Raw genomic sequence first — 13,596 nt, 5'->3', positions numbered from 1 at the left:
AGACAGAGCTGTGCAAAGCAGGACTTGGTTGCAGCTTTATCACTTTTACCTGTCCTATATGGCAATTAAGAAGAGAACACCTGCCCCTAAAGCCAGGTTATATTGGCCAGGGCATTGCACCATCTAATCCAGTATTGTCCAGAGTGTGAGAGTAAGTAGTTACAAGTAACAGGTTGCTTGTAAATCCCTTTTCAAATAAATAATAAAGAGGCAAAAAGAGGCAATGTGCTGTACTGGTTTGAGCATTAGACTATGATTCTGGAGAGTAGGGTTCAGCTATGAAACCAGTTGAGTACCCTTGGACAAATCACTCTCTCTCAGTCTCAGAGGAAGGCAAAGGACAACCCAAGCTAACAAACCTTGCCAAGAATACAACATGATAGGCTTGTCTTAGGGTTCTTATAGGCTGGGAGCAACCCCAAAGGCATACAACAACAACTAAATGCCATAGCAACCATAACAAGTGAAGGATAACGTAATTTCTTTGACAACCTAACTCTTCAGTTTTATAGAATCATTGAGTTGGAAGAGATGTCATGGGCCATCCAGTCCAACCCCCTGCCAAGAAGCAGGAATGTCACATTCAAAGCACCCCCGACAGATGGCCATCCAGCCTCTGTGTAAAAACCTCCAAAGAAGGGGCAGAGAGTTCCGCTGCTGAACAGCACTCACAGTCAGGAATGTGGAATCTCCTTTCTTGTAGTTTGAAGCCATTGTTCCACACCTTAGTCTCCAGGGAAGCAGAAAACAAGCTTGCGCCCTCCTCCCTATGACTTCCCCTCACATATTTATATATGGTCCTCATCCTGTCTCCTCTCAGCCTTCTCTTCTGAAGGCTAAACATGCCCAGCTCTTCAAGCCTCCTCTCATAGGGTTTGTTCTCCAGACCCTTGATCATTCTAGCCACTCTCCTCTAGACATATTCCAGCTTGTCAATGTGACCCTTCAATTGTGGTGCCCAGAATTGGACACAGTATTCCAGGTGTGGTCTAACCAAGGCAGAATAAAGCGTAGCATGACTTTCCTGGATCTAGACACTATACTATTGATCCAAAAGCTGTTTTATATATGTGTATTTGTGGTGTTTTTGCTGTGCATATGTGTTTTAATTGTTCTGTAACCGGCCTTGAGCCCTTTTTAGAAATGGAGCAATCACCTTTTCCAAAATAGTGACTATAATATAAGCCATTTACTTTGGCATCCTGCTAGTAAGTTACAACGGCATAACTCTGCTTTATGACATCACAGCTCATCCTGCTAGTAAGTTGTGATGGCATAAGTTTGCTTTATGATCTTGGAACTCATGTTTTGTTTGTTTTTTTTAGTAATAAGCATAAGTCAAAGATTTCTCTTCCAATAATGCAACAAGCGCATTTCTCTCTCCCTCTAAAAAAAAACCCTATTTTATTAACCAGCCGGCATTTCTAGGTGATCAGCTATGGATTCCTTTTCAAGGCTCTAGGCAGCTCTTCTTAGCAAGACTGAATCATACTGAAGGAAATACAGCTGCTGGAAAGAGAAATCTCATTTCCAACCTTCCCCTCTTCTGGTATCATCCAGGACTATAAAATGAGGTCAACACAGTGCATATTTTGCCACTTCATTAGCTGCTACTGGCAGCTGTGTGGACAATCACCAGCAACTAATCCTATCACATAAACTGTATTTTATGACCGAGATCCTATATCACTAGTTTAATTACAAGTGCAGAACTAAGAATTGTCTCCTGGCCTGACCCTGAGTCTACTATAATAACCAGCAGTCTCTCTGAGTGAGGCTATTACAATCAAAAACAGCATTCCTCTTGCAATTTCTCATCACACTAAAAATCACTGGAAGGAGGGGGTTGGCAGTATTAGCATGCTGTGCCGCGATCGCCAGCAGAACAGATCTCCATAGAATGGAGTGGCACCTTGGAGCTTAAGGTGGAGTTCAGGGGGAACTTGCAAGTGTAATAATAGTGCCACAATTGTGAATATGGAGTGCAAATGAAATATGGAGCACTTATGGATCTGTAACTGCAATGGTGGTCGCTTGCCAACATTACTCAATATTACCAGGAGAGTAAAAAGATAAAGAGCTCTAACGTCCCTTTTGATCTCCTGTTTTCTATAAATTGTTTCAATATCCAAGAAGTCTTCAGCAGCCATCTTAAATAAGGTCCCTCCTCATTCCAAAATTAGGAGCCCCTGGTGGCACAGTGGCTTAAACCCCTGTGCCAGCAGGACTGAAGACCGACAGGTTGCTGGTTAAAATCCAGGGACAGCGTGTATGAGCTCCCTCTCTATCAGCTCCAGCTCCTCATACGGGGACATGAGAGAAGCCTCCTACAAGGATGATAAAACATCAAAACATCCCAGCGTTCCCTGGGCAACGTCCTTGCAGATGGCCAATTCTCTCACACCAGAAGTGACTTGTGGTTTCTCAAGTTGCTCCTGACACGACAAAAAAGCTAAAGTTATATGTGAAAATGTGTGTGTGTGTGTGTGTGTGTGTGTGTGTGTGTGTGTGTAAGAGAGAGAGAGGGAGGGAATTCATAGTTCATGACTACACTGACTGAGATGTTCTGAAAATGATAGTCCAAGAAAAGTAGCAACAGGTACCCTATACGGTATTTACAATATTGTAAACTGGGCATGGATTCAAACTAGAAGGAAAGAGGTTCCACCTAAATTTTAGGAATAACCTTATGATGTGTAGGAACTGTTCGACAATGGAATATGCTGCGTCAGAGTATGGTAGAATATCTTACTCCAATGTGCTTGGTTTTAGACAGTTTGTATGATTATCTGTTGGGAGTGATTTGACTGTGCATTCCAACTTCTGCATGGCCAGGAGTTGACTGGATGGACCTTGTGGTCTCTTTCAACTGTTTGATTTCTGAATGTACGTTTATAGGCATTGCACAAGTGCAGTGACCGCAGGTCCTTCCATCCACACAAGCCCATCTTGGAAGCCAGGCAGCACCATAAACACAGGGATTTCCAATGTGCTTGGGAATTGGGCGAGTTCCCACTGTTAGCCCCAGCTTCTGCCAACCTACCAGTTTGAAAATATGCAAATGTGAGTAGATCAATATGTACTACTTCGGTAGGAAGGTAACAGCACTCCATGCAGCCATGCTGGCCACATGACCTAGGAGGAGTCTGTGGACAATGCCGACTTTTCGGTGCTTTCCAACCAGCAGTTGTGACAGAACCCATGGAGTCACTGCTGGAAGAGGGATGGATGCTTCCTCATTCACCATCCTATTCCACAATAACTCAGAAACACCTATATTAGTGGCACTGCCTGATCTCTAAGATGGTTTTGGAGGAGTGATATTAGGAGATGTAGCTGTGTCAATGGAGTTTTGCCATAGCTAAATAGTCTAATGTAAGATCTCAGTCAACATTTCTAAGTTTTGAAACACAGTTACTGCCCTGGAATTGCTTCTGCAAAATTCTCTTTAGGAGGAGCTACTGTGAACCCACTCAATCGGATCAAGACAAAGTAGCTTTCCAAAGCAAATCTCAATCATGTTTTCTAAGCCGCTTTGTGAGAAAGGCATCATATAAAATAAACTGTAATTCCTTTAATTTAGAAGACAACAACACAGAAGGCTACTTAGAAAAAAAGACTTCCAAGACATTTTATTTAAGTTCCATGCTGCACTGAACATACAAATGGTGACAAAAGCAAAACATCATGCACTTTTCTTATCCAGAACAGAACAGCATTTGACAAAGTGATGGCAATTAGAAACCTACTCACTAAAATCACAGTTTCTCATATTTTAAAAATTGCAGGTATGTGTTGTGATAGAATAGGATTCACCTGTACGTTAAGGAAAACAACACAACACCTGGATACAAAATAATTCACCCATTTTAGAAAAGCATTAGACTACATGAGGGATTTGGAATGAAGAGCGAAATGCAATGTCATATTTTCCCTGCATCACTTCTCTTAAATTTGTAATTTAAGGAGAAGTGATGTTCACGATGGTTTGTGCCCAAACTCCTTCCAATGTATTAGAAACATACATTATTAGAAGAAAAAAATCTAGAGATTGTTGAGTAACTCAGAGAGTTTCTGAAACAGAGGCCAGTTATCAAATTTAAAAATAATTTCAAAAAAGAAAAAAATCTAATATTAATTGACTCCTGTGGTGGCTGAACACTTTTGTAAAAAGAATGAAGAAAGAAATATTGTCCAAATTTTTACAGAGCAGTAAATTTATCAGGAACACACACTCTATAAAAGGGCACAACCAGAGTTTTGGGAACAATACTTTCTGGACTTAAATTTCCAGTATTCTTCGGTCAATGGCCAAGCTGGGTAGTTTATTCTGGGAGTTCTAGTACAAAAAAGTAACATTTTAAAACTCTTGGTACAAAGAGGGTCCAGTGAACTTTTTCATTCCTCCCTGCAGCCCAATAGCAGTGTGTACTTGTTGCACTGCATCATGCTACAAATGTGAGATCCTGCTGTCATTTTATGATGCACCTATAACAGGCATGGGCAAACTTTGGCCCTCCAGGTGTTTTGGACTTCAACTCCCACAATTCCTAACAGCCTACCAGAGGGCCAAAGTTTGCCCATGCCTGAGCTATAACATCACTAATCTCATAGGACTTGATCACATCATAGGACTTGATCACACCAGTTTATTGCATAATCACAACCACATTGGAAATATACTTTATTAGACCAATCACTTTCACATCTTGTGTTTGCCCTTCCCAATGGGATGCATACTGTTTGTTTGCTCGCCCCGCCCCCGCCCCACCCTCCATTTTGTCACATCTGCACAGTCTTTCCTCCACTTTGCAATAGCAGGACTGTGGCGAGAGGACATTATCACACAAGAGAGAGTGGTGGAACAGCAGTGCTGTTGGATTCATTGATGGGTTTTCCCCACTAATGAAAAGAGATAAGTCAAATCATGATTCAAGTGCAATGTGATTACAGGAAAACACAACATCAACGCGTGTTTTTATCCTGCTGAAATTGCACTTCCATCAGCCTTGTGCGATAAAGTTTTTAATATGGTTAAGAGATTGAAAGCAACCCACAGGCTCACATAGTCTTTCCCTTCTTCAGATCAATTGCTAATATCTTCTGACTGCTAACCTTGGTTTCAAACTTAATATGCAGTCAGGTAAGTAATGGTTAACTTGTTAGGCAGATTAAAATTATAGTTTGAAATAAATTAGCAGCCCATGTTTTGTAAAAGAGGTTAAGTGAATTATTTTTAGACAAAACCGCCAAGATTTTTAATCCAGCATGAAAGATTCTGGGAGCTGTGTTTCAAAGAAGTATTTTTTCCAAGCTCTGAGTTTTATGGAAACTTGGTTTTCATTAATTACATAGGCTTGAAACAAAACCAACTTTTAAAAAACACAATGTAGCTGTTTTTAATATATTTTTGGATGTTCAATTCAGAAAGCAATAAAAATGTTGCACCACACATACAGTTATTTCCCATATTGCATTACTAATTCACATACTAATTTAATTCGGTCACATCTTGCAACACAGAAATATCAAAGCACGTTGTGGGGAAAAAGCTGTACATAATGAAGCAAATCTGAGGTGATTTTGAGAATTAGAATGCCAAATTCCTACTAAATCAGAATGTTTTTTATTAGCCTCAGTTGTGCATAAGGAATAAGAAAACTTTTCTTATGGTGGAAAATCAATCTGAGACAAAGGGAAATGTATTCTAGCATGGCCTGCTATTAGGCAGCAATCCTATGCACAATTACTGAGGAGTTACAGTCATCCCTCCACATTTCCAGTTTTGACTTTTACAGATTTCATTATTCAAGACTTTATTAAAAATATTATCTCTAGGAATTTCTTGGTCCTCCAGTGTGACTCTATAACCAACTTCCTACAGTTATGCTGGAGGACCTAGCGATTTCGACACAAAGCACTTCTGCAAAGAACATCTCTCCAGGATATCTAGCTCCTTTAATGGGATCCTGTAGACCAGGAATGGGTAAACTTCAGCCCTCTAGGTGTTTTGCACTTCAAAAAGGTATGCAATATGAGTAGATCTATAGGTACTGCCATGGCGGGAAGGTAAAAGGGAACCCTATGCAGACATGCTGGCAACACAATAGGAGATGTCTATGGACAACAGGCTTCTCAGCATGGAAAAATGGAACAAGAACACCTCCCAATGGCCAGAGTTGAGCATTGCCTCCAGAGGCCAGAAATGGAAAAAGGGGAAGGCCTTTACCTTTGTCTGTGTTGTATGTCTGTGTGTAAAAGGCATTGAATGCTGCCCATATGTGTACTCTAATCCACTCAGAGACCCTCTGGGGAAATAAAGTGGAATATAAATAAAGTGTATTGTTGTTGTTGTTGTTGTTATTATTATTATTATTATTATTATTATTATTATTATATTATGCCAATTTTCTCACAACAGAAGTAACTTGCAGTTTCCTAAGTTGCTCCTGACATGAAAAAAAGATATATTGTTATTTTCAGTCCCTGGTACACAGAATTGCACCCTCAATCTCTTAACCATATTTGAGAGACCAGTGGTATTATAATTACATCTGGCCAGAAAAACATTAAGGAACTCACCCCTCTCCATATCCCAAACAGCAGCTCACTGTATTGTTTTTTCTTTCTTTCAGCATTTCCCTAATTCAAAAAAACACAGTGTCATTGCTGCATTGCATACATTTTCTTGGCTGTGGATGTAGTCGTACATTCCTTTTTATTTGAATGCTGTCTACAAGAAAGGTTGTTTCCTCCAAAAGCATTGGCCACAACATCACTCCTGGATGTCTGAGGATCTTAATATAAGATGTCAAGACATCATTGACTTGGGGTCTCAATACATTTGAAGATAACAATTTCAAATAACAACAATACGTATCACAAAAAAAAAGTACATTCTTAAGGGAAGCCCATAGATTCTGCTATTGTTTTTAAGAATATCTGACACACAAATGTGACTGTAACAAGAATGTTCATCCATACAAAAACAATGCTCGCTAGTTCTTTAGAAGGATCCAAAGTTTCCCTGGGCTTTGTGTAGACCTGGAGCATGTTAGACTTTTATTTTTGTTTTGAAAAATATTCCCCAAAGATAATGGGTTCCCATTGGATGTGCAGAGCACTCTATGGTGCGCTGACGAAAATGGAATTATAACTGTAAGCTCAGCGCTCCACATGAACATGAGAGCCTCAGGGATTCAAAACCACTGGATCATTCCACTTGTGCTTGTAAAAATTGTAGTTCATGAAAGATAAAAGCTTGTGATGAAATCCTATATTTACCTGATATTTACTTAATTATTACAGGCCAAGTATCCCTTATCCAAAATTCTTGGAACCAGAAATGTTCGGGGTTTGGATTATTTTTCAAACCTTTGCTGATACATGCATCTTGGAGACGAGACCCAATTCTAACCACAACATTGTTAATGTTTCATATACACTACATTCTAAATAATTTTGTGCATGAAACAAAGTTTGTGTACATTGAACCACCAGAAAGCAAAGGTGTCACTATCTCAGCCACCTATATGGACGATTTTGGAATATTTTGGATATCAGAACTCCGGATAAGGGATGCCCAAGCTGTATTGGTCGGGTTTTTTTTCCTTGGCAGATCATTAAGTTTTCTCTATCCCTAACGTAATGTAAGACTTCAGTGCTTTGAAGAGGACACTTGTATATCATGACCATTTTAGTCCTTTGTCACAGATGAGCAGAAATAGGGAATAAGGCAGAATGGAGTAGAACTGGGAAGGGTGCAGTAAATGCTCTGCTACTGGAGAAGCTGGGAACACAATACAAACCCATTACAAAATTAAAACACTGTCAGTTTTGCATATCTATTGTAAAGGTTTCTGAGGTAATATTGATATTTTGAAGGGGGAAGCCCACTAGTGTAACTTCTGGACCACGTTTTTATTGCTGAATGTCACATTTCAATGCTGGATTCAAAACACAGTCTTTCAGCAACTTCCCTTACACCGAGTTAGAGCTTGGGAAAGGTTTCCGGAATCTCCACCGAGGTCCATTGTTGTGACTCCAGTTTGTCCTTATTTTCAGTGGAGGCTGTAGAAAGCAAGTTCTCAGAAGACGATTCCTTTCTTGAATTTGCCCCCAGCACTTGAAAGAAAAAGAAACCCCACAGAGGAATATACTTTCATCATTGCCACTCCTAAATCCTACAGAAGACGTCACACAATGCTCCAAACCAATGCAAAGTAGCCACTACCAAAACAATCCAAATTTTAAAAAGCCAAGCCACACACATCACCTCCCCCTCTTAAGCAGGATGGAGGATTAACACCGTTATCGTTAGCATTATCATTTCTTTTTTTTAATGTCCTTTTTTCCTTGATTCCATTTCATGACTCGAAAAGTAAAAAATAAAAATATCACCACTGTCACTTCTCCTAAGTTCTAGGTGAAATCTCGAGTAAAACTCTCACATTCATAATAAATACTGGCAGCCCCTTTCCCCCTCCCTCAATGTCCACAGATCACAGGGTAAAGTGCAGCAAAGAGCACCCCGGAAGCCAATGTATTCCGTCTCTAGCCTGGTCAGATGCGCAGTTGATAGCCAACTTCATTCAATGTCGAGAGGTCTCCTCCCTTCTTGTCCAGCACAGCCGGCCTGGAATCAAAGAAAGAAGGAAAGAGGGAAATGGAAGTTGTTACTTTGTTTGGTATTTATTTATTTGGTATTTATTTAATGGTTTTCAACTTCTGTAGTAAATATTGTTCTAATTGTAATTATTACAACAACAACAACAACTCTGGCACAAGCCAGTAAAGGTGGTCCCAGTGGTGATCGGCACACTGGGTACAGTGCCTAAAGACCTTGGCCTGCACTTAAATACAATCGGCGCTGACAAAATTACCATCTGCCAGCTGCAAAATGCCACCTTACTGGGATCTGCACGCATGATTCGCCGATACATCACACAGTCCTAGACACTTGGGAAGTGTCTGATGTGTGGTCCAATACAATAGCCAGCAGAATGATCTTGTTTGCTGTGGACTCATCTTGTTGTGTTTCAAATAATAATAATAATAATAATAATAATAATAATAATAATCAACTTTATTTATACCCTGCCACCATCTCCCCAAAGGGACTCAGGGTGGCTAACTTGAGGCCAAGCCCAAGAATTACAATACAGCAAAGTAAAATACAACAATAAATAATAACACCAAAGTAAAATGCAAACAATAACAAAATATACAATAAACAAACGCAAAATAAAATTGGGAGAGGAATCAAAACACAGTGGGTGGGCCAAATGCACAGGATAAAATTGATAAAACCCTGGATGAGATAAGTAAATGGAGTAATGTGTATCTGAAGGGAGATCGTATTCTGTTTTAATTTCATATTGTAAGTCCAGCCTCTCCAATAGGACGCAATTTGAGTGTTTGACCAGGAATCTGAAAGACTAGGTTTCCAATCCATGAGCAGCCATGGAAACCTCCCAGGTGGCCTTCAGCAAGTCCATGCTCTTGGTCTAAGTGCAAGGCTATGGTCAGCCTCTCTGAACAAATCTTCACTGTGAGGCCACTATAAGTCATAAGAAGTTGAAGGTACGACAACATCAAGTCCAAAAAAGAGACTATATGTCTCACCAAGCAACATCCCTCCTGAAGGTTTAAAGGACATGGTTATCAAGTTTGCAAATGACACCTAATTAGGAGGGATAGCGAATACTCCAGAAGACAGCATCAGAATTTAGAACTGCCTTAAGAGAATAGAGAGCTGGGCCAAAACTAACACAGTGAATTTCAACAAGGAGAAATATTGTCCATTACACTTAGGCAGAATAATGAAATGAACAGATACAAGATGAGTGACACCTGGCTCAACAACAGAACATGATATTGGAGTCTCAATAGACCACAAGTCGAACATAAGCCAACAGTGTGATGCAGCAGCTAAGAAAGCCAATGGGAAATTGGTATTTTCAAGAATATCTTTCCATTCCTCTAGCCTGGTTGAAAGAAAAGTAAGATTCTTATTAGGATCATGCCATTTTGACTCCTTACACAAACAGGTGAGAATTACATTTGAGTCTCCACAGATGATTTAACTTTTGCTAGCACTCTTCTATATGCTGCATCTCTATGGGTCATATGATATTAGAGCTGCATGGAATTTGGTTGAGAGCCATATTTATCCCTCAGGCATTACGTTCTCTGCTTTTGTCCCATATGCTTTTTCCTTTAGTAGTGTACTTTGGCCAACTTAATGACCCTATACTCTCTTTGTAGGATGAGGAGGAAGCTCTAAACGGCAAACCACAGGAGGAAGCCATGAAAGTTAAACAGAAATGATATTGAGGAGTATGAATGTCTCTATGGTATATTTGAGCAAAAAACAGCATATCTGCACATCACACGCATGGAGGCAAAATGCCTGTGCACTGTCCCCAAAACTACTCTTGCTGTCAGTTAACACTGCTGAGATGTTTGATTTGCAAAATCTGCCATTTGGTTCTTAGTGATTTTAGATTTTTCAAAATATTAGGCATTTTGTTTTTAATAACTGTTTACTGGTATATCAATTTCAGAGAATTTTTCTATGACTCAGTATAGACTGGGGATTTGGGTTCCTCAGGTGAAATTAAATGCTTTTAATGTGGGGAAGAATCTGTATGGCTATCATTTATTTTTCCTATGTAGAAAGTTACACATTGAATGTTGGAATTCAACACAGCTGCTAGTATAAAATGGCTTTGCTTCCTTTGTAGCTCATAAGGACCTCTATTATAATGTACAGGCAGTTTCCAACTTAAAAAACTTCTGACTTACAAATGACTCATAGTTATACAAAAAGGGTGAGACAAAAGCAAGTGAGGGAAATCTACCACTCAGAAGAGTGGGGGCCGGGCTTTGGCACAGTGGGTTAAACCGGCAGCTGTAGAAAATCTTGCCGATCAAAAGATTGGCAGTTCAGGCCCGGATTGGGATGCGCTCTGAGGGTCAGCCTAGCTTCTGCCCACCTAGCAGATTGAAAACAGCAATGTGGGTAGATAAATAGGTATCACTTTTAGCTGGGAGGTAATAAAAGGCGCCCATAAGAACATGCTAGCAATTCAGTCGGGATAATGGCATTGAATGTTTGCAGTACATGTGTTGTGTAATCTGCTCTGAGTCCCCTTGGGGAGATAGAGGAGAATATAAATAAAATATATTATTATTATATTATTATTATTATTACTATTATTATTATTATTCCAATGTTTGTGTGTATGGCTGGAGCTACAGGTAAAAAAATGTACAGATTCCGATTTACTCACAAACAAAGCTAAAGTATCTATCTTGTTCAAAACCTGAGGACTGTTTCTACACACTTTCAGGGTGGCTTTTTCCTCCAGGCCATTTATTTGGGAGGTACAACATTTAAAAAAACTCAAAAGGCAGAGAATTGCAGCTTGCTCATTAATACTATAAAGTCACTGTTTACTGTTTCTTCCATTCATTTTACATTTTCTAATCTAGACTGAAATCCATGTTGTTCTCACATTCACAAAGCTCACATTTTCAAAAGTTCACCTAGTATCAAATGTGAAGATAATCGATTTTGTTGGTGACATTTTCAAGCAGCGGTGGCTGCAGGGTGTTGTTACTTCCAGTTCCCCAGATTGAAAACAAAAGAAGCTTGCTTATTTTATAACAATGAAATAATGAGGTCAAACCAAAACAAACAAAAACTGTACTGAAACCAAGAGCCTCTAATCCAATAGTTCCCAACCTGTTGGTCTCCAGGTGTTTTGGCCTACAACTCTCAGAAATCTCACCCAGTTTACTACAAGTTGAGAACCACTCCTCTAACCAATCCATCCACAGTGTTTCCAACTACTGGTTGGTAGAGAAACAGGTATCAAGAAGCTTTGATTGCCATATTGATTGCCTTCACGCATCTTGTTCAAAAAAGAAAACCCTTGATTTTACAACAACCTAACGAAGGCAACTGATGTTGACCACAACTCAGGTTATTGTACTTTGGACAAAGCATGAGATCGGAACTGGCAATTGAATCTCCCCTAGCCGGAAATCTGAAATATTCCATACCCTGAAACTTTTTGCTGTGAAACACCCACTTCCACATTTGGGGAAAGGGGGCTAGACACACATTCAGTGCCTGCTATGCATTTCCTTAATCCTGGCTGGTGGGGGGAGAAAGGGGACATCTTCACTTACACAAAGTGCCTCTAAAAAGATGTCCCAGATGTTCCCATATTTGCCTTCCACATGGCCAATGACAGTGAAAAACAGGACAAACATACTGAGTCAACAGTGTGATGGGGCAGCTAAAACAGCCATGTGATGCTTGGCTGCATCAGTTGAAGTATAGTGTCAAGATCGAGGGAAGTATAGCTTCAAGTTCGAGAGAAGCCATAGTCCCATTCCATTCTGCTATGGTTAGAACTCACCAAGAATAACAACGTGTCCAATTCTGGACACCACAATTCAAGAAGGATTACTGACAAGCTAGAATGTATCCAGAAAAGGGAGACGGAAATGATCAAACATTTGGAGGCCAAGCTCTATTAAGAGAGCCTTAGGAAGCTAGGTTTGTTTAGCTTGGAGGGGAAAAAAATTGAGAGGGGACATGATAGCCATTTTAAATATTTAAAAGGATATCATGTTGAGGAGAGGGCAAGATTCTTTTCTGCCGCTCTGAGGATGATAACATGGAGAAATGGAGTCAAACTGCAGGGGGAAAACGATTCTATATAAACATCAGGAAGAACCTCCTGGTGGTGAGAGCTGTTCAGCAGTGGGATATGATGCATCAGCATTTGGTGGAGTCGCTGTCTCTGAAGAGTCTAAGCAAAGTCTGGGTGGCCCTCTGTCGAGAGTGCTTTTATTGTGTGTTGCTGCATAGCAGGAGTTGGTCTCTTCCCACTCTGATTCTATAACTCCTGGTTATTTAGCGAAAAGGGTGGGAAGTGTGCTGATGGCCACAGAAGTGTCTAGGATGGCTGCTTTTTATAGTAGCCTTGTAGAAGTGGAAGCCTCACCCTTCTCCCTCTTCTCTTTTCTCCATCAGGGGTCCTGGAAGAGGCACTCAGCAGGCACTGGTTGTGTGACTAGCCCCCTTTCCCCCCAACTCCCATTCACTCATATATGAAATACAGATATTCTAAAATCTGAAAAGCCTGCTCTCGAGCATTTCACAATCTGTAATGCTGAATAAACTTTAAAAGGGGAAGATCACATCACACAATGTTTGATTCAATAAAGGATGCCACAGCTTAAAATTTACAAGAACTGATGAAGAATCTGTGCAACCTAGATAAGGTTGTTGACAACTTGGTCTTAGAGGTCTCTCATTCATAGATTTGGCATACATCAAAGCCAACTTGGCAGTGCTGTGGAATCATGGGATTGGTAGTTTTAAAAGATCTTTAGCCTTCTCTGCCAATGCATCACCAAACTACAAGTCTCATGATTCCATCATATTGAGCCATGACAGTTAGTGGTGTCAAACTGCACTAACTACAGTCTAAACACACCCTGTTTCCTCTTTCTTGGGGTCCAAATCTATTTGAGCTGCACAGCCTGGGCTTCACCAGCATAAACCACCTTTCTGCC

General features: G+C 40.2%; 1 protein-coding gene across 3 annotated transcripts in view; it reads right to left on the bottom strand.

Moving 5' to 3' along the window:
• Positions 1–3,606: 3,606 nt before the first annotated feature.
• Positions 3,607–13,596, bottom strand: part of VASH2 (vasohibin 2) — a 48,260-nt gene continuing 38,270 nt past the window's right edge. For all 3 annotated transcript variants that reach the window (XM_060754298.2, XM_060754299.2, XM_067463716.1), the window contains one exon: positions 3,607–8,635. In XM_060754298.2, the coding sequence (XP_060610281.2) occupies positions 8,563–8,635 (73 nt within the window). In that variant the 3' untranslated portion in view covers positions 3,607–8,562. The remainder of the gene's footprint in view (positions 8,636–13,596) is intronic.

This window comes from Anolis sagrei, chromosome 1, assembly GCF_037176765.1.
Source record: "Anolis sagrei isolate rAnoSag1 chromosome 1, rAnoSag1.mat, whole genome shotgun sequence".
Classification (NCBI taxonomy): Eukaryota; Metazoa; Chordata; class Lepidosauria; order Squamata; family Dactyloidae; genus Anolis; species Anolis sagrei.
The sequence above is the reverse complement of the archived record's forward strand: the minus strand, read 5'-3'. Positions and strand labels throughout refer to the sequence as shown.